The sequence below is a fragment of the Pelodiscus sinensis genome, chromosome 30 (genome assembly GCF_049634645.1).
Source record: "Pelodiscus sinensis isolate JC-2024 chromosome 30, ASM4963464v1, whole genome shotgun sequence".
Taxonomy (NCBI): Eukaryota; Metazoa; Chordata; order Testudines; family Trionychidae; genus Pelodiscus; species Pelodiscus sinensis.
The window spans coordinates 3,275,355-3,296,570 of record NC_134740.1 but is presented as its reverse complement, the minus strand read 5'-3'; the positions used below and the strand labels follow the sequence as shown (position 1 = coordinate 3,296,570).

The 21,216-nt window shown below is 56.3% G+C and overlaps 1 protein-coding gene across 2 annotated transcripts in view; it reads left to right on the top strand.

The window, feature by feature from the left end:
• The window catches only part of LOC102454458 (olfactory receptor 6C74-like), a 71,243-nt gene extending 54,620 nt beyond the window's left edge, over positions 1-16,623 (top strand). Inside the window, exons 1-3 of one of the 2 annotated variants that reach the window (XM_075912062.1) lie at positions 8,944-9,710; positions 13,031-13,174; positions 15,573-16,623. In XM_075912062.1, the coding sequence (XP_075768177.1) occupies positions 13,169-13,174; positions 15,573-16,544 (978 nt within the window). In that variant the 5' untranslated portion in view covers positions 8,944-9,710; positions 13,031-13,168 and the 3' untranslated portion in view covers positions 16,545-16,623. Of the gene's footprint in view, positions 1-8,943; positions 9,711-13,030; positions 13,175-15,572 lie in introns of those variants that run through there. The other variant, XM_075912061.1, reaches the window with a different exon arrangement.
• Positions 16,624-21,216: the final 4,593 nt, after the last annotated feature.

Below are 21,216 nucleotides of genomic sequence, written 5' to 3'. Positions count from 1 at the left end.
CTCGGTGTCCGTGGGGAGAGGTGCTGACGGCAGGGAGCGGGGCCTAGAGGTTAGAGCCCTGGGTCCCTCGGTGTCCGTGGGGGACAGGTGCTGACGGCGGGGAGCGGGGCCTAGAGGTTAGAGCCCTGGGTCCCCTCGGTGTCCGTGGGGAGAGGTGCTGACGGCGGGGAGCGGGGCCTAGTGGTTAGGGCCCTGGGTCCCCTCGGTGTCTGTGGGGGACAGGTGCTGACGGCGGGGAGCGGGGCCTAGCGGTTAGAGCCCTGGGTCCCTCGGTGTCCGTGGGGAGAGGTGCTGACGGCGGGGAGCGGGGCCTAGCGGTTAGAGCCCTGTGTCCCCTCGGTGTCCGTGGGGACAGGTGCTGACGGCGGGGAGCGGGGCCTAGCGGTTAGAGCCCTGGGTCCCTTCGGTGTCCGTAGGGGACAGGTGCTGACGGCGGGGAGCGGGGCCTAGCGGTTAGAGCCCTGGGTCCCTCGGTGTCCGTGGGGGACAGGTGCTGACGGCGGGGAGCGGGGCCTAGCGGTTAGAGCCCTGGGTCCCCTCGGTGTCTGTGGGGGGCAGGTGCTGACGGCGGGGAGCGGGGCCTAGCGGTTAGAGCCCTGGGTCCCTCGGTGTCCGTGGGGGACAGGTGCTGACGGCGGGGAGCGGGGCCTAGCGGTTAGGGCCCTGGGTCTCCTCGGTGTCCGTGGGGAGAGGTGCTGACGGCGGGGAGCGGGGCCTAGCGGTTAGGGCCCTGGGTCTCCTCGGTGTCCGTGGGGAGAGGTGCTGACGGCGGGGAGCGGGGCCTAGCGGTTAGAGCCCTGGGTCCCCTCGGTGTCCGTGGGGAGAGGTGCTGACGGCGGGGAGCGGGGCCTACCGGTTAGAGCCCTGGGTCCCCTCGGTGTCTATGGGGGACAGGTGCTGACGGCGGGGAGCGGGGCCTAGCGGTTAGGGCCCTGGGTCCCCTCGGTGTCCATGGGGACAGGTGCTGACGGCGGGGAGCTGGGCCTAGCGGTTAGAGCCCTGGGTCCCCTCGGTGTCCGTGGGGAGAGGTGCTGACGGCGGGGAGCGGGGCCTAGCGGTTAGAGCCCTGGGTCCCCTCGGTGTCCGTGGGGGACAGGTGCTGACGGCAGGGAGCGGGGCCTAGCGGTTACAGCCCTGGGTCCCCTCGGTGTCCGTGGGGGGCAGGTGCTGACGGTGGGGAGCGGGGCCTAGCGGTTAGAGCCCTGGGTCCCCTCGGTGTCCGTGGGGAGAGGTGCTGACGGCGGGGAGCGGGGCCTAGCGGTTAGAGCCCTGGGTCCCCTCGGTGTCCGTGGGGAGAGGTGCTGACTGCGGGGAGCGGGGCCTAGCGGTTAGAGCCCTGGGTCCCCTCGGTGTCCGTGGGGAGAGGTGCTGACGGCGGGGAGCGGGGCCTAGCGGTTAGAGCCCTGGGTCCCCTCGGTGTCCGTGGGGAGAGGTGCTGACGGCGGGGAGCGGGGCCTAGCGGTTAGGGCCCTGGGTCCCCTCGGTGTCCATGGGGACAGGTGCTGACGGCGGGGAGCTGGGCCTAGCGGTTAGAGCCCTGGGTCCCCTCGGTGTCTGTGGGGAGAGGTGCTGACGGCGGGGAGTGGGGCCTAGCGGTTAGAGCCCTGGGTCCCCTCGGTGTCCGTGGGGGACAGGTGCTGACGGCGGGGAGTGGGGCCTAGCGGTTACAGCCCTGGGTCCCCTCGGTGTCCATGGGGAGAGGTGCTGACGGCGGGGAGCGGGGCCTAGCGGTTAGAGCCCTGGGTCCCCTCGGTGTCCATGGGGAGAGGTGCTGACGGCGGGGAGCGGGGCCTAGCGGTTAGAGCCCTGGGTCCCCTCGGTGTCCGTGGGGGGCAGGTGCTGACGGTGGGGAGCGGGGCCTAGCGGTTAGAGCCCTGGGTCCCCTCGGTGTCCGTGGGGGGCAGGTGCTGACGGTGGGGAGCGGGGCCTAGCGGTTAGAGCCCTGGGTCCCCTCGGTGTCCGTGGGGAGAGGTGCTGACGGCGGGGAGCGGGGCCTAGCGGTTAGAGCCCTGGGTCCCCTCGGTGTCCGTGGGGGGCAGGTGCTGACGGTGGGGAGCGGGGCCTAGCGGTTAGAGCCCTGGGTCCCCTCGGTGTCCATGGGGAGAGGTGCTGACGGCGGGGAGCGGGGCCTAGCGGTTAGAGCCCTGGGTCCCCTCGGTGTCCGTGGGGGGCAGGTGCTGACGGTGGGGAGCGGGGCCTAGCGGTTAGAGCCCTGGGTCCCCTCGGTGTCCGTGGGTACAGGTGCTGACAATGGGGAGCAGGGCCTAGCGGTTAGAGCCCTGGGTCCCCTCGGTGTCCGTGGGGGGCAGGTGCTGACGGTGGGGAGCGGGGCCTAGCGGTTAGAGCCCTGGGTCCCCTCGGTGTCCATGGGGAGAGGTGCTGACGGCGGGGAGCGGGGCCTAGCGGTTAGAGCCCTGGGTCCCCTCGGTGTCCATGGGGAGAGGTGCTGACGGCGGGGAGCGGGGCCTAGCGGTTAGAGCCCTGGGTCCCCTCGGTGTCCATGGGGAGAGGTGCTGACGGCGGGGAGTGGCAGGTTTGGAGGCAGGCCAGGGCGGGGATCATTGCAGATTCAGGGGCTGCTGGCCACAGCCTGAAACATCCCTTAAAGCATCAGCAGGCTGAGATCCTGCCGATCTTTCGGGCAGCCCCTGTGGCCAGGGCCGGACCAAGGGGTCTGGGCTCCAGGGGGGATCAGCTTGTGGGGGCCCATCGTTCTCCCTCCCCCCTTCTAGGTGGACTGTCAGGCCGGCTGGCAGCCTCCCAGGTCAGCCCCGGGGGGCAGAAAGAGACCTGGAGATACGTTCTCTCGTTTGCTCTGCGTCGGGAGCGGGGGCTAGTGGTTAGAGCAGGAGGGTTCGGCGCCAGGGGTCCTGGGTTATCTCCTTGTCTGTGGGAAGGAAGTGGGGGCCAGTGGTTAGAGACGGGAGGCCGGGCACCCGGACTCCTGGGTTATCTCCCTGGCTCACGGAGGGGAGTGGGGGCTAGTGGTTAGAGCAGGGGGGCTAGGAGCCAGGGCTGCTCGGTTATCTCCCTGATTGTGGGAAGGGAGTGACGACTAGTGGTTACAGCAGGGTGGCTGGGGGTCAGGACTCCTGGGTTCGCTCCCTGGCTGTGTGAGGGGAGTGGAGGCTAGTGGTTAGAGCAGGAGAGGAGCTGAGACTCCCCAGGTCCCGCACCCTCTGCCGCAACCCTCCCTCCTCCCGCCCCCCCACCCTCAAATCCTCAATATTGGTCCCACCTGGGACCCTGGGGGCGCCCCACAACAATCCCATTGCCCCCGACCCCAAAGAGTTGCTCTGCCCCCGAGCCCGGAGTCCTGGGTTCTCTGCCTGGCTCCCCACAAGGGAGTGGGGACTAGTGGTTAGAGCAGGGTAGGGTTGGGAGCCAGCGCTCCTGGGTTGTCTCTCCAGCTGTGGGACAGGAGTGGGGACTAGTGGTTAGAGCCGGAGATGGCCTGGAAGTCAGGACGCCTGGGTTCTCTCTCTGACTTCAAGAGGGGAGTGTCTCCCCGGGGCGGGAAAGCAGTAGGGTCTAGTGGTTAGAGCTGAGAGGGGCAGGGAGTGGGGGCTGCTGGGTTCGCTCCCTGACTCCGGGGGGAGGAGAGGCGAATGGGGGGGGACAGACCAGAGACAGGGACCCCGGTTCTGGGTTTGCAAAGGGGAGGCCGATTCCTTCCAGCGACCCAGGCGCTGCCTCATCCCTGGGCTCCTGCTGCCCCCGCGTGGCCCTTCGCCCCATCGCACCCGCCCCGGCCACAGGCCTCTCCCCACAGCCCCCGGCCACAGACCAGCCTCCCTGGGGCTCTGCCATTCGCGGTTTTCACTTCCCCTTTCCCTGCCCACAAACACCTGGGCCCTGGGAGCCCGGACTCCTGGGTTCCCTGCACAGCTCTGGGAGGGGAGTAGGGCCTAGCGGTTAGAGCCCTGGGTCCCCTCGGTGTCTGTGGGTGACTGGTGCTGACAGTGGGGAGCGGGGCCTAGCGGTTAGAGCCCTGTGTCCCCTCAGTGTCCGTGGGGACAGGTGCTGACGGCGGGGAGCGGGGCCTAGCGGTTACAGCCCTGGGTCCCCTCGGTGTCTATGGGGACCGGTGCTGACGGCGGGAAGCGGGGCCTAGCGGTTAGAGCCCTGGGTCCCCTCGGTGTCCGTGGGGGACAGGTGCTGATGGCGGGGAGCGGGGCCTAGTGGTTAGAGCCCTGGGTCCCCTCGGTGTCCATGGGGACAGGTGCTGACGGCGGGGAGCGGGGCCTAGCGGTTAGAGCCCTGGGTCCCCTCGGTGTCCATGGGGGACAGGTGCTGACGGCGGGGAGCGGGGCCTAGCGGTTAGAGCCCTGGGTCCCCCAATGTCCATAGGGGGCAGGTGCTGGTGGGGAGGGGGCAGTTTTGGAGGCCAGCCAGGGCGGGGTGAAAAGGGGATTTAGGGGCTGCAGGCCAGAGGCTGGGGGACCCCAGACACCGTCCCTGTTCTGAGAAACTGCCGCTGTTTTGGGGGGCGCCTGAGACCGGGTCTGCCGGACCAGGGGGTCTGGCCTCGGAGGGGGATCGGCTTGTGGGGGGCCACCCAGGTGGGGCCAAGACGCAGGGGTTCAGGGATCTGGAGGGGGCTCGAGGGTGAGGCAGGGATGGGTGTAGGGTGAGGACCCCAGGGGTAGGGTCTGGGTGCGGGAGGGGGGGGGGCCCAACAATCCAACCCAGAAGAATTAATCGGGACCCGAGCCGGGACTGCTGGGTTCTCCGCCTGGTTCCAAGAGGGGAGTGGGGGCTAGTGGTTAGAGCAGGGGGCTTAGGAGCCAGGGCTCCTGGGTTCTCACCCTGGTGATGGAAAGGGAGTGGGGGCTAGTGGTTAGAGCAGAGGGCTTAGGAGCCAGGTCTCCTGGGTTCTCACCCTGGTGATGGAAAGGGAGTGGGGGCTAGTGGTTAGAGCAGAGGGCTTAGGAGCCAGGGCTCCTGGGTTCTCACCCTGGTGATGGAAAGGGAGTGGGGGCTAGTGGTTAGAGCAGGGGGCTTAGGAGCCAGGGCTCCTGGGTTCTCACCCTGGTGATGGAAAGGGAGTGGGGGCTAGTGGTTAGAGCAGGGGGCTTAGGAGCCAAGTCTCCTGGGATCTCACCCTGGTGATGGAAAGGGAGTGGGGGCTAGTGGTTAGAGCAGGGGGCTTAGGAGCCAAGTCTCCTGGGATCTCACCCTGGTGATGGAAAGGGAGTGGGGGCTAGTGGTGAGAGCAGGGGGCTTAGAAGCCAAGTCTCCTGGGATCTCACCCTGGTGATGGAAAGGGAGTGGGGGCTAGTGGTTAGAGCAGGGGGCTTAGGAGCCAAGTCTCCTGGGATCTCACCCTGGTGATGGAAAGGGAGTGGGGGCTAGTGGTTAGAGCAGGGGGCTTAGGAGCCAAGTCTCCTGGGATCTCACCCTGGTGATGGAAAGGGAGTGGGGGCTAGTGGTTAGAGCAGGGGGCTTAGGAGCCAGGTCTCCTGGGTTCTCACCCTGGTGATGGAAAGGGAGTGGGGGCTAGTGGTTAGAGCAGGGGGCTTAGGAGCCAGGTCTCCTGGGTTCTCACCATGGTGATGGAAAGGGAGTGGGGGCTAGTGGTTAGAGCAGGGGGCTTAGGAGCCAGGTCTCCTGGGTTATCTCCCTGGTGATGGAAAGGGAGTGGGGGCTAGTGGTTAGAGCAGGGGGCTTAGGAGCCAGGGCTCCTGGGTTCTCACCCTGGTGATGGAAAGGGAGTGGGGGCTAGTGGTTAGAGCTGTATAAGAGCTGGGAGCCCGGACTCCTGGGCGCTCTCTCCCTGGCTGCAAGAGGGGAGTGCCCACTAGTGGTTAGAGCGAGGGGGTGAGAGCCGGGGCTCCTGCGTTCTCTGCCCTGCTCAGGGATGGGAGTGGGGCCTAGTGGTTAGAGCAGCAGAGTGTTTTGTAGCGAGGACTCCTGGGTTCACCTCTTGGCTCCAGGGGTCCACCAGGCCTAAGGACCCTGCCGGTGGTTTAGCATAGGGGAGGCCGAGTCCTTCCAGCCACTCAGGCGCTGCCTCGTTCCTGGGGCCCGGCTGTCCCCCCGTGGCCCTTTCCCCCCATCGCACCCGCCCCAAGTCCCGGCCTCTCCCCACAGCCCTGACGGCCCCCTCCCCACAGCCCCGGGCTCTGCCATTCATGGCTTTTGCTTCCCCTTTCGCTGCCCACAAACCCCTGGGGCCTGGGAGTCTGGACTCCCGGGTTCCCTGCACAGCTCGGGGCGGGGAGCGGGGCCTAGCGGTTAGAGCCCTGGTTCCCTCGGTGTCCATGGGGGACAGGTGCTGGCGGCGGGGAGCGGGGCCTAGCGGTTAGAGCCCTGGGTCCCCTCGGTGTCCATGGGGGACAGGTGCTGATGGTGGGGAGCGGGGCCTAGCGGTTAGAGCCCTGGGTCCCCTCGGTGTCCGTGGGGGACAGGTGCTGACGGAGGGGAGCGGTGCCTAGCGGTTAGAGCCCTGGGTCCCCTCGGCGTCCATGGGGGACAGGTGCTGACGGTGGGGAGCGGGGCCTAGCGGTTAGAGCCCTGGGTCCCCTCGGCGTCCATGGGGGACAGGTGCTGACGGCGGGGAGCGGTGCCTAGCGGTTAGAGTCCTGGGTCCCCTTGGTGTCCGTGGGGGACAGGTGCTGACGGCGGGAAGCGGGGCCTAGTGGTTAGAGCCCTGGTTCCCCTCGGTGTCCGAACTCCTTCGGTTTGTGTGTGGCTCCCAGAAGGTAGTTGGGGCTAGTGGTTAGAGCAGGTGGGCGGGGAGCCAAGACTCCTGGGTTCTCTCCATGGCTCCCAGAGGGGATCGGGGGCTAGTGGTTAGAGCAGGTTGGCGGGGAGCCTCATCTCCTGGGCTGTTTCCCTGTCTCTGGGAAAGGAAGCCAGCTCTCCTGAGTCCTCTCTCTAGCATGTGGAGGGGAGTGGGGATTAGTGGTTGGAGCCAGAGATGGCCTGGGAGCCAGGAGGCCTGGGTTCTCTCCCTGGCCCCAAGAGGGGAGTGGGGACTAGTGGTTAGAGGAGGGCGGCTGAAAGCCTCCGCTCCTGGGCTGTCTCCCTGGCTCTGGAAAGGAGTAGGGTCTCGTGGTTAGAGGAGGAGTGAGGGCTTCTGGGATCTCTCCCTTACTGGGGGTGGGAGAGTCGGGGGGGGGCACACACCAGGGGTAGGGACCCTGGTGCTGGTTTTGCAAAGGGGAGGCCGAGTCATTTTACTGACTCAGGAGACTGGACTCCTGGTTTCTCTCCCTAGCTGGGAGGGCAGTGGGGCCTAGTGGTTAGAGCCACAGTGGCAGGGGCTGGAAGACAGGACCGCTGGGTTCTCTCCCTAGCTCTGGGAGGGCAGTGGGGCCTAGTGGTTAGAGGCGCAGTGGCAGGGGCTGGAAGACAGGACCGCTGGGTTCTCTCCCTAGCTCGGGGAGGGCAGTGGGGCCTAGTGGTTAGAGGCGCAGTGGCAGGGGCTGGAAGACAGGACGGCTGGGTTCTCTCCCTAGCTCGGGGAGGGCAGTGGGGCCTAGTGGTTACAGCAGGGGCAGGGTGCCTTGGAAAACAGCCCGAAGAGTTAGTGATCCTCTCCCTGCTCTGCCCCTCCCCACCAGCATCCCCACGAGCAGGTGTCACCCCCCGCACAGAGCCCAGGGGACAAGTGTGCGACGTGCAACACGGGCGCCCATGCGCCCAGTGCAGATCCAGCCTCATGTCTAGCTCAGCACCGCAGGAATATCAAGATGGCTTCTCCCTTAGGCCATTGGTCCCTTCCCCTCCCGCCTCGGAGCCCCGCCCCCCAGTGACTGACCATAGTGCACGTGCGATCGCACGTCTGCTGCCACCTCACACTGAAAAATATCAAGATGGCTTCTCCCTTAGGCCATTGGTCCCTTCCCCTCCCGCCTTGGAGCCCCGCCCCCCAGTGACTGACCATAGTGCTCGTGCGATCGCACGTCTGCTGCCACCTCACACTGAAAAATATCAAGATGGCTTCTCCCTTAGGCCATTGGTCCCTTCCCCTCCCGCCTCGGAGCCCCGCCCCCCAGTGACTGACCATAGTGCTCGTGCGATCGCACGTCTGCTGCCACCTCACACTGAAAAATATCAAGATGGCTTCTCCCTTAGGCCATTGGTCCCTTCCCCTCCCGCCTCGGAGCCCCGCCCCCCAGTGACTGACCATAGTGCTCGTGCGATCGCACGTCTGCTGCCACCTCACACTGAAAAATATCGCACGCTGGCATCCGCCAGCCCCTCATGGCTGCCCACCTGCTGCTTGCAACCCACCTGCCTGTGCCCCACAGAGCACAGAGCCTGTGCTCTGTGGTTTATGTATTTGTGTCAATTCAACTGCCCCTGTTCATGTTGTAAGGCCTCGTCCTCACACTGCCCGGCTACGGCTACACTGGCATGATTTTCCGGAAATGCTTATAACGGAAAACTTTTTAAGCACGTCTACATTGGCAGGATGCTTTTCCGGAAAAGCACTTTTTCCGGAAAAGCGTCCGTGGCCAATCTAGACGTGCTTTTCCGCAAAAAAGCCCCGATCATCATTTTCGCGATCGGGGCTTTTTTGCGGAAAAGAAATCTCTGCTGTCTACACTGGCCTTTTTCCAGAACAGTTTTCCGGAAAAGGACTTTTGCCCGAACGGGCGCAGCATCGTTTTTCCGGAAAAGCACGGATGATTTTACATGAGATCGTCAGTGCTTTTCCGGAAATTCAAGCGGCCAGTGTAGACAGCTGGCAAGTTATTCCGGAAAAGCGGCTGATTTTCCGGAATAAGTGACCAGTGCATGGTTAATCTGTGGAACTCCTTGCCAGAGGATGTTGTGAAGACCAGGACTTTAACAGGGTTTCAAGAAAGAGCTAGATAGATTCATGGAGGTTTGGTCCATCAGTGGCTATTAGGGTGGGTAGGAATGGTGTCCCTAGCTTGTTTGTCTGGAAACATCTGACAGGAGAGGGATCACGTGAGGATTCCCCGTTCTGTTCACTCCCTCAGGGGCATCTGGCATAGGCCCCTGTCGGCAGACAGGACACTGGGTTGGATGGGCCTTTGGTAAGAACATAAGAACAACCCTCCTACATTCTTCAAAGTGAGACCATAATGATAAGCTAATGGCCTAATGACGATGCATTTTGGTCGAGATGCATCCGTGACAGTGTCAACGGAAGTGTCATGGCTGCTGGAGAAGATGGCCCTATTTCTGTATGCACGTATCGTTGTTGTAGCCCAACTCATGGAAGTTGACTATGTCTCTGCATTTCAGATGGGAATTGAAGGTGTTTTCAGTCTAACGAGCTGGTTTGGGAAGGACCTATTAAGGTTAACGAGCCATCGGGGAAAACAATAGGCCTCAGTAGAGACACATTGTCCTCTTGGCAAACCCTCTTACGAAAGCTCCAGAGAGCCTGTTGTAATGGTCGCTATGGCACTACAGTGTCAGGTCACATGACGCCGGACTCCATCTTGGGAGGGCTGTATTTTTCCACACACCGCCCTGGGAGCCAAGGCGGGAAACAAAGGGTTTACACCCTTTGCTACAGCTATATAAGGCCGGGCGTGAGCTCACGGCTTGTTTCTCACCCTGCACCCAAGAGGACTCCTCGGAAGACGGAAGGAAGAAAAACTGATTTTGGGGAACTGCTGGATACAGGCTACAGCGATTTCGAGCCTGCATCTGGAAACCTGAGACATTGAAGCTGCCAGACTGTGTCTTGAGAAGCTACCAAATTGTTGGGGTCATCCGTCAGGGTGAGGAACTGCTCATGCACACGCAATCTAAGCAGTGCGTTATTTCTAATTTGCATTTTTCATTGTTTACGGGCATAGGTTACAATGCAAGGTTATTTTAGCGTAGCGATAGCTACGGAGGTCTTGGCACCGACTTGTTCTGGAGTGACCCAGAGAGGACACAATAAGCGGGGGCTTTCGTGTCCTTTGGTACTTGAAATGTATTCATTGAGGCCAACGCTATAAGGTGGGTAGCTTGGTACTAGAAAAAACAAAACAAGGTACAAACTGAGTTCTTTCAAAAGTTGTACACAGTTACTTTTGCTTGCAAATAGGACAGATCTAGAAGATGGTCTTCGGAGTACAGGCAGTCCCCGACTTACGAACGGGTTACGTTCCGAACATCTGGTCGTAACTCGATTTGGTCATAAGTTGGAAATACCCTTAAACACGCTGTCCATGCTGTTCAAAAAACTTGACGTACATGGTTCTCAACTTGAAAATATTATAATGGGGTTAATGGGAGGTTGGTCGTAAGTACGGATGGTCATTAGTCGGTGTGTTCGTAAGTCGGGGAGTGGCTGTATAAATTTGGGAGCTTGCCTTCTTCCTGGAGAATGGTATCATATAGAAACTTTCTCTCTGTACTACATTATTACTGGTATATAGCAACCCATTTTACTGATGTTCATTATTTGGTCTTTGCGCTGTAATTGATGAGTATTTGGTAAATAGCATGTTTTCATCTGTTTGCCAGCCTTCAGAAACATTCACAATTTATCTTTCATAGTTAATAAAACACAAAAGGAAGTTTTTCTTCTCACAGAGCACAGTCAACCTGTGGAACTCCTTGCCGAAGGATATTATGAAGACCAGGACTTTAACAGGACTCAAGAAAGAACTAGATACATTCATGGAGGTTAGGTCCATCAGTACTTATTAGACAAATTGGTAAGAAATGGTGTCCCTAGCCTCTGTTTGTCAGAGGGTAGAGATGGATGGCAGGAGAGAGATCGCTTGATCATTACCTGTTCGGTTCACGCCCTCTGGGGCACCTGGCATTGGCCACTGTCGGCAGACAGGACACTAGGCTAGATGGACCTTTGGTCTCAACCAGTATGGCTGTTTTTATATTCTTATAAACTTGATTGGAGTTTAAGCACTGAAGTAAACAGCTGTACAGGAAATAGCTTTAATCATTTTGATTCAGTGTAAGATATGTTCAAAAAAGCCGATAATGTGCACTAAGTTTATTGGTATAAATAAGTTGGTATAAATAAATACATTGCGAATGATTCTAAGGGCTGGAAAACAGATCAAAGCAGACGAGTTACCAAATAATCGTTGTCGAATATAGCGAAGAGACAATTGTATTAGTTGTGACACAATTTATAAATGTATAAAGAGTTTCCAACTTTCTGAAAGGGTGTTACAAGGAGGCGGGAGAAAAATTGTTCTCCTTCACCTCTGCAGATAGGACAAGAAGCACTGGGATGGGTTCTCTAGGAACCGGGGTGGAATCTCCACCCCTAGAGATATTTAACTCCTGGCTTGACTGGGAAGATTGAGTTGGGGTTGGTCCCGCTTTGGGCAAGGGGCTGGATTCGATGACTCCTGAGGTCTTTGCCAGCCCTGGGGGTCTACGATTCTGTGATTCTAACATACAACAGGAGGCAGGTTGTGATGGGAAGTTAACTCGTCGGGAAGTATTGATCTGATGACGTTCACAATCCCGTCCCTCAGGTACCATTCTCTCCTTAATTATCATACAGTCATAGAACGCTACAACTGGAAGGGACCTTGAGAGGTCATCAAGTCCCTCATGGCAGGACCAAGCACCATCTAGACCATCCCTGATAGACATCTATCTAACCTACTCTTAAATATCTCCAGGGATGGAGATTCCTTAGGCAACTTATTTGTATTTCACCACACTGACCAAGAGGAAGTTTTTCCTAATGTCCAACCTAAACCTCCCTTGCTGCAAGGCCTCCTGCCTTCAGAGGCCAAGGAGAATAATTTTTCTCCCTCCTCTTTGTAATACCTTTTTAGATACCTGAAAACGGTTCTCATGTCCCCCCTCAGTCTTCTCTTTTCTAAACTAAACGAACCCAATTCTTTCAGCCTTCCCTCATAGGTCATGTTCTCCAGACCTTTCATCATTCTTGTTGCTCTTCTCTGGACCGTCTCCAATTTTTCCACATCTTTCCTGAAATGTGGTACCCAGAACTGGACACAATCCTCCAACTGAGGCATAATCAGCGTAGAGTACAGCAGAACGACGACTTCTCGTGTCTTGCTCACAACACTCTTGTTCATGCAGCCCAGAATCATGTTGGCTTTCTTTGCAGCTCATATTAGCTCGTGGTCAACTCTGACCCCTAGATCCCTTTCTGCAGGCCTCCTTCCTAGACAGTCGCTTCCCGTTCTAGTAATAGAGATGTAGCCGTGTTAGTCTGGGGTAGCTGAAACAAAGACAGATCTATGCAGCACTTTAAAGACTAACAAGATGGTTTATTAGGTGATGAGTTTTTGTGGGCCGGACCCACTTCCTCAGATCAAATTGTGGAAAAAAATTGGCACGACCATATATACCAAAGGGATACAATCAAAAAAAGTGAACGCATATAGAAGTGGTCGTCTCATCTCGAAAAAGATATCTTGGCATTGGAAAAGGTCCAGAAAAGGGCAACAAAAATGATGAGGCGTTTGGAATGGATTCCACATGAAGAGAGATTAAAAAAACTGGGACTTTTCAGCTTAGAAACGAGGAGATAAAGGGGGGATAGTGTAGAGGTCTATAAAATCTTGACAGGTCTGGAGAAAGTGAATAATGAAGTTATTTACTGGCTCCCATCACGTAAGAATTGGGGTAGCCAAATGAAATGAATAAGTCTCAGTTTTGAAACAAGCAAAAGGAAGATTTTCTTCACACAGTGCACAGTGAACCTGTGGAACTCCTTGCCGGAGGAGGGTGCGAAGACTAGCACTTTAACAGGCTTCATAAAAGAACAAAATAAATTCATGGAGGTTAGGTCCATCAACGGTTATTAGCCCGAATGGGTAGGAATGGTGTCTCTAGCCTCTGTTTCTCTGGAAATGGGTGACAGGGGAGGGATCATGTGAAGATTCCCTGTTGTGTTCCATCCCTCTGGGGCATCTGGCATTTGCCACTGTTGTTGGTTTGACCAAGTATGGCCTTTCTGATGGTCTTGTGTTCTTATGTTTTGGTGTTTGGTCAACAGTTCTCCGTTGCTTTCTATGCTTTGGCTTTTGAGGTGGAGGCTGTCCCGACACCATTATTTTTCCTGTCTAAAAAATAAAGTTGAACTTTCTTCTAGGCAATCCTTTCAGATTCCCGCTTGCTGAAAAGTTCTGGGAAATTTGCATCCTCTCAGAAGACATTGAAGGGAAGAACATTCATTTCCGTGAAATGGAATAAGTACCAAACAAACCAGGAGGCGCCGTTGGATGAAGACATGCAGGTAGGAACGCAAGGTCCGGCCAGTCGGGCTATTCCAAAGTTGTCCATCGCAGAAGGGAACGGCCATCGTGCAAAACGATAAATGGATCTCAGGAAGTCTGAAGGAAGGTCAGGGTCCGGGTGCAACTGGGATGGGATCACCAGTGTGAACGGTGAGGCAGAGGCATTCAAATGAAGTGATCGGGGGTAGAAAAGACCAGTTTCTGCTCCGGTATGTCAGGAAGAATGAGAGGGCTTTCTCAACAGTTCGGCAAAAAAGGCCTTGGGGGTTACGGTGGATGAGAAGCTGGAGATGAGTCAACAGGGCGCCCTTGTAGCCAAGAAGGCCAATGGCGTATTAGGGTGCATTAGGAGGAGCATTGCCAGCAGATCTAGAGATGTGATTATTCCTCTTTATTCGGCTCTGAGAGGCCACATCTGGAGTATTGTGTCCAGTTCTGGGCCCCCCACTACAAAAAGGATGTGGACACATGGAGAGGGTCCAGCGGAGGGCAGCCAAAATGATTCGGGGGCTGGAACACATGACCTAGGAGGAGAGGCTGAGGGATTTGGGCTTGTGTAGTCTGCAGAAGAGAAGAGTGAGGGGGGATTTGAGAGCAGCCTTTAACTTCCTTAGGGGGGTTCCCAAGAGGCTGGAGAGAGGCTGTTCTCAGTGGGGGCAGGTGCAGAATGAGGAGCAATGGGCTCACATTGCCGTGGGGGAGGTCTAGGTTGGATCGTAGGAAAAACGATTTCCCCAGGAGGGTGGGGAAGCACTGGGATGGGTTCCCTAGGGAGAGGGGGTGGAATCTCCATCCCTAGAGGTGTTAACGTCCCAGCTTGGCTGGGATGATTGAGTTTGGGTTGGTCCTGCTTTAGGCGGGGGGCTGGACTTGACAACTCTTGAGGTCTCCGCCAGTCCTGGGATTCGAAGAATCGAAGACTTTCTATGATGATTGAGGAGTGATAGAAATGGAGCCGTGTTAGCCTGGTGTAGCTGAAACGAAAACCTGGCCTATGAAGCACTTTAAAGACTAACAAGATGGTTTATTAGATGATGAGTTTTCGTGGGCCAGACCCACTTCCTCAGATCAAATAGTGGAAGAAAATTGTCACAACCATATATACCAAAGGATACAATTAAAAAAATGAACACTTATGGAAAGGACCAATCAAATTTCAGAACAGAAGGGGGATGGGGGGGGGGAGGTAAATGTCAGTGAGCTAAAGATATTAGAGGTGGGGAAGGGTAGATGTCAGTGAGCTAATGATATTAGAGGTGGGGAAGGGTAGATGTCAGTGAGCTAATGATATTAGAGGTGGGGAAGGGTAGATGTCTGTGAGCTAATGATATTAGAGGTGGGGAAGGGTAGATGTCTGTGAGCTAATGATATTAGAGGTGGGGAAGGGTAGATGTCTGTGAGCTAATGATATTAGAGGTGGGGAAGGGTAGATGTCAGTGAGCTAATGATATTAGAGGTGGGGAAGGGTAGATGTCTGTGACCTAATGATATTAGAGGTGGGGAAGGGTAGATGTCTGTGAGCTAATGATATTAGAGGTGGGGAAGGGTAGATGTCTGTGAGCTAATGATATTAGAGGTGGGGAAGGGTAGATGTCAGTGAGCTAATGATATTAGAGGTGGGGAAGGGTAGATATCTGTGAGCTAATGATATTAGAGGTGGGGAAGGGTAGATGTCTGTGAGCTAATGATATTAGAGGTGGGGAAGGGTAGATGTCTGTGAGCTAATCATATTAGAGGTGGGGAAGAGTAGATGTCTGTGAGCTAATGATATTAGAGGTGGGGAAGGGTAGATGTCTGTGAGCTAATGATATTAGAGGTGGGGAAGGGTAGATATCTGTGAGCTAATGATATTAGAGGTGGGGAAGGGCAGATGTCTGTGAGCTAATGATATTAGAGGTGGGGAAGGGCAGATATCTGTGAGCTAATGATATTAGAGGTGGGGAAGGGTAGATGTCTGTGACCTAATGATATTAGAGGTGGGGAAGGGTAGATGTCTGTGAGCTAATGATATTAGAGGTGGGGAAGGGTAAATGTCAGTGAGCTAATGATATTAGAGGTGGGGAAGGGTAAATGTCAGTGAGCTAATGATATTAGAGGTGGGGAAGGGTAGATGTCAGTGAGCTAATGATATTAGAGGTGGGGAAGGGTAGATATCTGTGAGCTAATGATATTAGAGGTGGGGAAGGGTAGATGTCTGTGAGCTAATGATATTAGAGGTGATAATTGGGGAAGCTATCTTTGTAATGGGTAAGATAATTAGCATCTTTATTCAAATTTGAGTGTAAAGTGTCGAATTGAAAACGTCCTAATTCCAGAGGAGAGACGGACAGGGCTTTAGACAGACCTCCTCCATGTTTCTGCCCCTGCCTTCAACACTCCCTGGATTTCTGTTTCTAGATACGGAGCATGGAGCAAGCGGAAGGAAGAAATCACTCCCTCATCTCCGAATTCATCCTCCTGGGGTTCGGGAACGACCCGAAACTACAGCCCCTCCTTTTTCTGCTGTTTCTACTCATCTATAATGTGACCGTGGCCGGGAACACCCTCATCATCGCGCTTGTGGTGGTCGATCACAACCTACGCACCCCCATGTACTACTTACTCGGGAACTTGTCCTTCCTGGAGATCTGTTACACCTCTGCCTTCCTGCCCCGGCTGCTGGCCAGCCTCTGGACCGGGGACAGGAGCATCTCCGTGAAGGGTTGCTTCGTACAATTATATTTCTTTGCCGTCATGTCCGCAACCGAGGCTCTGCTGCTGGCGGCCATGTCCTACGACCGGTATGTCGCCATCTGCCAGCCCCTCCGCTACGCGGCTCTGATGAACGGCCGGGTGTGTGGCTGGCTCGTGGCCGGGTCTTGGCTCTGCAGCTTTCTAAACTGCACCCTAACCGACGTTTTCTTGTGGCAACTGACGTTCTGTGATGCCAAAGAAATGGACCATTTCTTCTGCGATTTCACTCCGTTGATAAAGCTCTCCTGCAGCGACACCCGGACTCTGGAACTGGTGACGTTGACGATCGCTGCCCTAGGGGCTCTTGCGCCCTGTGTCCTGACGCTAACATCCTACGTGTGTATCATCTCCACCGTCCTGCGCATCCCCTCCTCCACCGGGCGGAAAAAGGCCTTTTCCACCTGTTCCTCCCACCTCATCGTGCTGAGCGTTTTCTACGGGGCCGTGATCACTGTCTACGTGGTTCCAACGGGCAACGCGCCCACGGTCCTACACAAAATATTGTCCGTCTTCTACATAGTCCTGACTCCCCTGATCAACCCCATCATCTACTGCCTGAGGAACAAGGAGGTCCAAGAGTCCCTGCAAAAAGCTCTTTTTAAACTGGCTGCCTTTAGAAACAGGCACAAACTCTGAAAGGACAAACATTAGCATATCGTGAAACAGCGATGAATTGATACAGTCTCCTAGGCTCCGACCATTTGAGTCCCTGAAACTAACTAACTAACTAACTAACTAACTTTCTTTCTAATATTCATCTTTTATACATTTAACATCTTTTTCTTTCTTTCTTTCTAATATTCATCTTTTATACATTTAACATCTTTTTCTTTCTTTCTTTCTAATATTCATCTTTTATACATTTAACATCTTTTTCTTTCTTTCTTTCTAATATTCATCTTTTATACATTTAACATCTTTTTCTTTCTTTCTTTCTTTCTTTCTTTCTTTCTTTCTTTCTTTCTTTCTTTCTTTCAAATATTCATCTTTTATACATTTAACATCTTTTTCTTTCTTTCTTTCTTTCTTTCTTTCTTTCTTTCTTTCTTTCTTTCTAATATTCATCTTTTATACATTTAACATCTTTTTCTTTCTTTCTTTCTTTCTTTCTTTCTTTCTTTCTTTCTTTCTTTCTTTCTTTCTTTCTAATATTCATCTTTTATACATTTAACATCTTTTTCTTTCTTTCTTTCTTTCTTTCTTTCTTTCTTTCTTTCTTTCTTTCTTTCTAATATTCATCTTTTATACATTTAACACACATTTCTTTATACGAAGCTTGATGCTTTAAGAGACTCACTTTTCGCGTTTCAGTGAAGCCCTCGGCTTCATTCCGCCAGACCCGAACACGGGTGCCCAACTTCCGCAAGCAGCTTCACCTCTTCTGCGCGGTTTATGGGGTGGGGAGGTCTCTTCCACTCCCAATAAGGCCAATGAGCTTCATTCTCCACTCATTCGAACCCTCCGCTTTCCAATATGCCTCTGTCAAGCTGACGAAAACTGTCATCCCCTCGGCAAGCAGCGGATTTGAAGGACACAGATTGGTAGCTGGGAAAACAAAACATCAAAGTCTGGGGCGGGCCGCGAGCCTCTGCGTCCTGTCATGAAACGTTTCGCCTTTGCCGTCTCCAGCAAGATTAAGGCAGCCCTAGCTCTGTCGATACTGATACCGATACGGCGATAAATACTGGTACATAAAGGCAGAGAACCGCAGGCCACGTCTACACGGCCAGTTTTTTCGGCAGACAATATGCAAATGTGATTGCGGCTCATGCAAATGAGTCCTTCATTAGCATATTTTCTGCCGAACAAACTGGCTGTGTAGACGTAGCCATAGAGTCCTGGGAAGGGAAGAGACGTCTGGAGGTCGCCTCCTCCAGCGCCCTACCCAGATGTAAACAGAAGGTGGAAGGTCACCATTTTCAAAGCGCCTACGACCCTATTTCCCTCCTAATCCAAAGAAGCGAACGAATTAAAATAAACAGGAAACAGTCCCCTTTCACAGCACTGGGCCTCTTGGCCCATCAGATAATACCCCACCGGCCTCCCCAGGTCTACTCAGGAGTGAACCGGACACACAACTCTTCATCGCCCCCGGTTGACAAAACCACAAATTAAAGAATCAAATCTTCCCTCGCTTCCCTGGGATTTTTGTCCTTCCTCAACAGTCACGGGCCCTGTTTTCCGTGACTAAAATATTGTACTTTCTCTGCTCTCCTTCAGCCCGGCTCGGCGCCCGGCCCACGCCCGGACTCGCCGTGCCACCTTCCCACTCTCTCCCGGTGCAGGGTCCGTTTGAGGGCAGAGATACCGTTGACGGCCCCGTACATGTGGTGCTGTAGTTGTTCGGCCCCGAGCCAATTCGCTGGCCTCTGCGCTGGCGAGGTGGGTATTCTCCACCCCCAATCCCAAGCGGCGGTGGAGGCGGATTATCCCAGGCCGTGCGGGGCTGCCCCACAGTGACACAGCCAGCCTGGTAGGGCTCTGGTGGAGATTGAAAGGGACAGGGCAGGCGATGCAGCCGGGCGTCCCTTTTCAATCGGTGGGTCTCAGCTCCGCTGCCCCATTTGCCCCCCACATCAGCAGCCCTGGTCGTACGTCCCCAGCCATTCCCAGCCCCAGCGCTCCTCACACCCGCCTGCACCGGGGTGGGCTGGACAGTCTTCATGCTTCGGACATGGCTGGCTGAGCCATTGGGTCCAGCCCCCCGTTCTCTGGGGACCTGGGCACAGGGAAGCTCCAGGCACCACCCCTTCTCTCCAAGGCCCCGCCCCTTCTCCCCAAGGCCCCGCCCCTTCTCCCCAAGGCCCCGCCCCCTTTGGGAGAGGCCGGCTGAGCCCAGGCCGTGGCCAGGAGAGAGTCCCGGCATGGCGGGGAGGACTTTTCCCTCCTTGCCAGCGCCGGGAAGCATCACACACACGTGGGGGGCAGGGATGAAGCTTGGCGACCGGGGGACGAATGGGGCCCGGCAATTCTACCAGGCCTGGAGCTCCAGCTCCCGCTCCAGCAGTGACGCGCGGCCCCTTTAAATCGCCGCTGGAGCCGGGCGCGCGCTCTGGGCGGTGCTGAGGGCTGAGGAAGGGGGAGGAGCCTGCTGCCGAGGCCCCGGCTCTACCCAGAGCACGGAGCCGGGCCCTCCCCACCTTTCCCAGGGCTCTGTCAGCTCTCCTGTGACAGCCCCCCGTCCCCATTTGGCTGTATTGTCCCACACAGCCTTGCAGGGAGGAGCTGGCATGGAGCAGGAAGCCAGACTCCTTAGCCACCCCCTCCCCGAGCGACGCGCCAGGCGTGCCGAGACCCCCCAATCCTGGCCAAGCCCCCGGAGGACGTGGGGAGCTGTCACACTTCCGCAGGAACAGGAGTGTGGCGCGCCAGACACGAGAAATCCTTCTCCTCAGCTCCGCGCCGAGCAGGCCTCGGCTGCAGTCGTGTCTCCGGTTCCGGGCACCGCATTTCGAGCCAGATGTGGAGACGCTGGAGAAGGTCCGGAGAAGAGCAAGAAGAATGAGGAAAGGTCTAGAGAACAGGAGCCGGGAGGGAAGACTGAAAGACGTGGGGTCACGGCATATTGGGGTGCATTCGGAGGAGCATGGCCAGCCGATGGTCTCCCCTTTATTCGGCTCTGAGGAGGCCACGTCTGGAGTATTGTGTCCAGTTCTGGGCCCCCCACTACAGAAAGGAGGTGGACGCATTGGAGAGGGTCCAGCGGAGGGCGACCAAAATGGAGCACACGACCTAGGAGGAGAGGCTGAGGGAGTTGGGTCTGTTTAGTCTGCAGAAGAGAAGAGCAAGGGGGGATTTGAGAGCAGCCTTCAACTCCCTGAAGGGGGGGTCCAAAAAGGCTGGCGAGAGGCTGTTCTCAGGGGGGCAGGCAGCAGAACTCGTTGGTCTCATGCGGCAGCGGGGGAGGTCTAGGTTGGAGATGAGGAAAAATGATTTCCAGAGGCGGGTGGGGAAGCGCTGGGCTGGGTTCCCTAGGGAGGGGGTGGACTCTCCATCCCTAGAGGTGTTTTAATCCCGGCTTGGCTGGGATGGTTGAGTTCGGGTTGGTCCTGCCTTGGGGAGGGGGCTGGATTTGGCAACTCCTGAGGGCTTTGCCCGCCCTGGGGTTCTATTTTTCGGATTCTCTCTGGACGGTGCTGGGTCCTGCCGGGAGGGCAGGGGACTGGACGCGACGGCCTCTCGAGATCCCTTTCCTTTCTAGTATTCTGCGATCCTGCCGACACACACGCCCGGCCAGGGCTGCACTGCCCCCCAGGGGGCCTGTGGGCTCAGGCGTGGCACTGACCATCATTTCGCTGTGATCCTGCGGCCGGCAGGGGGTCTCCTTGCGCCAGGGGCTGCACACGCAGAGGGCACAGGACAGCCGGGGCTGCCGACGCAGGTGCAGGAGACCCACGACTGGTCCAGAGCGGGGGAAGATTACACAGGCTGTGCGAGCATCCCTAGCCAGCCAGGAGCAGCCACCCCATGGAGGCGGGGAGTCAGGGAGGGCTGCCCCATGGAGCTGCTCCCTCATGCTGCTAGCGAGAAGGCCGGGTCACTGGGACACAGCCGGGAGGAAAGGGCATTGTCCCAAGCCGGGGTGGCTGGGGATTGTCCCAGGTCTTGTTCTGTGGTTGGACTCCAACTGGGCTGCGCGCTCTTTGGGGCAGGAGCTGTCTGTTGGTGCTGTGTTTGTGTAGGGCCTACAACAGCTACACATAAAAGCGGCCAGACTGGGTCAAACCAAACATCCATCCAGCCCAGTGTCCTGTCTGCCGACAGCAGCCAACACACGATGCCCCAGAGGGAGGGGAGAACAGGGAATTCTCACATGATCCCTCCCCCGTCGCCCATGTCCAGCTTCTGACAGAGGTTAGAGACTTTGCGTAGTACCCATTGCTGGCCCATGAATTTGCCTAGCTCTTTTTTTTAATCCTGTTAAAGTCCTGGTCTTTGCCACATCCCCCAGCAAGGAGTTCCACAGGTTAACACCATGCTGCTTGGGAAAAAAAAATCGTCCCTTTGTTTACTTTAAACCTGCAGCCTAATAATGTCATCGGGTGACCCCCTCGTGCATGTGTGGATATTTTTTCCCGACTCACTTTCTCCACAGCAGTCTTGATTTTATAGCCCTTCCTATCCCCGCCCTGCTTCCTCTCCTCTTTTCTAAGCTACAGCATCCCAGTCTTTTCTCATCTTTCTTCCTCTGGCTCCTGCTCCAAACCCATCCTCATTGTTGTTGCACTTTTCTGACTCTTCCCACGGTGGTGTTTCTCCACTAGGCAGAACAGACCATTGGTAAGTCTTTAAAAGCCAGACCTTTAAA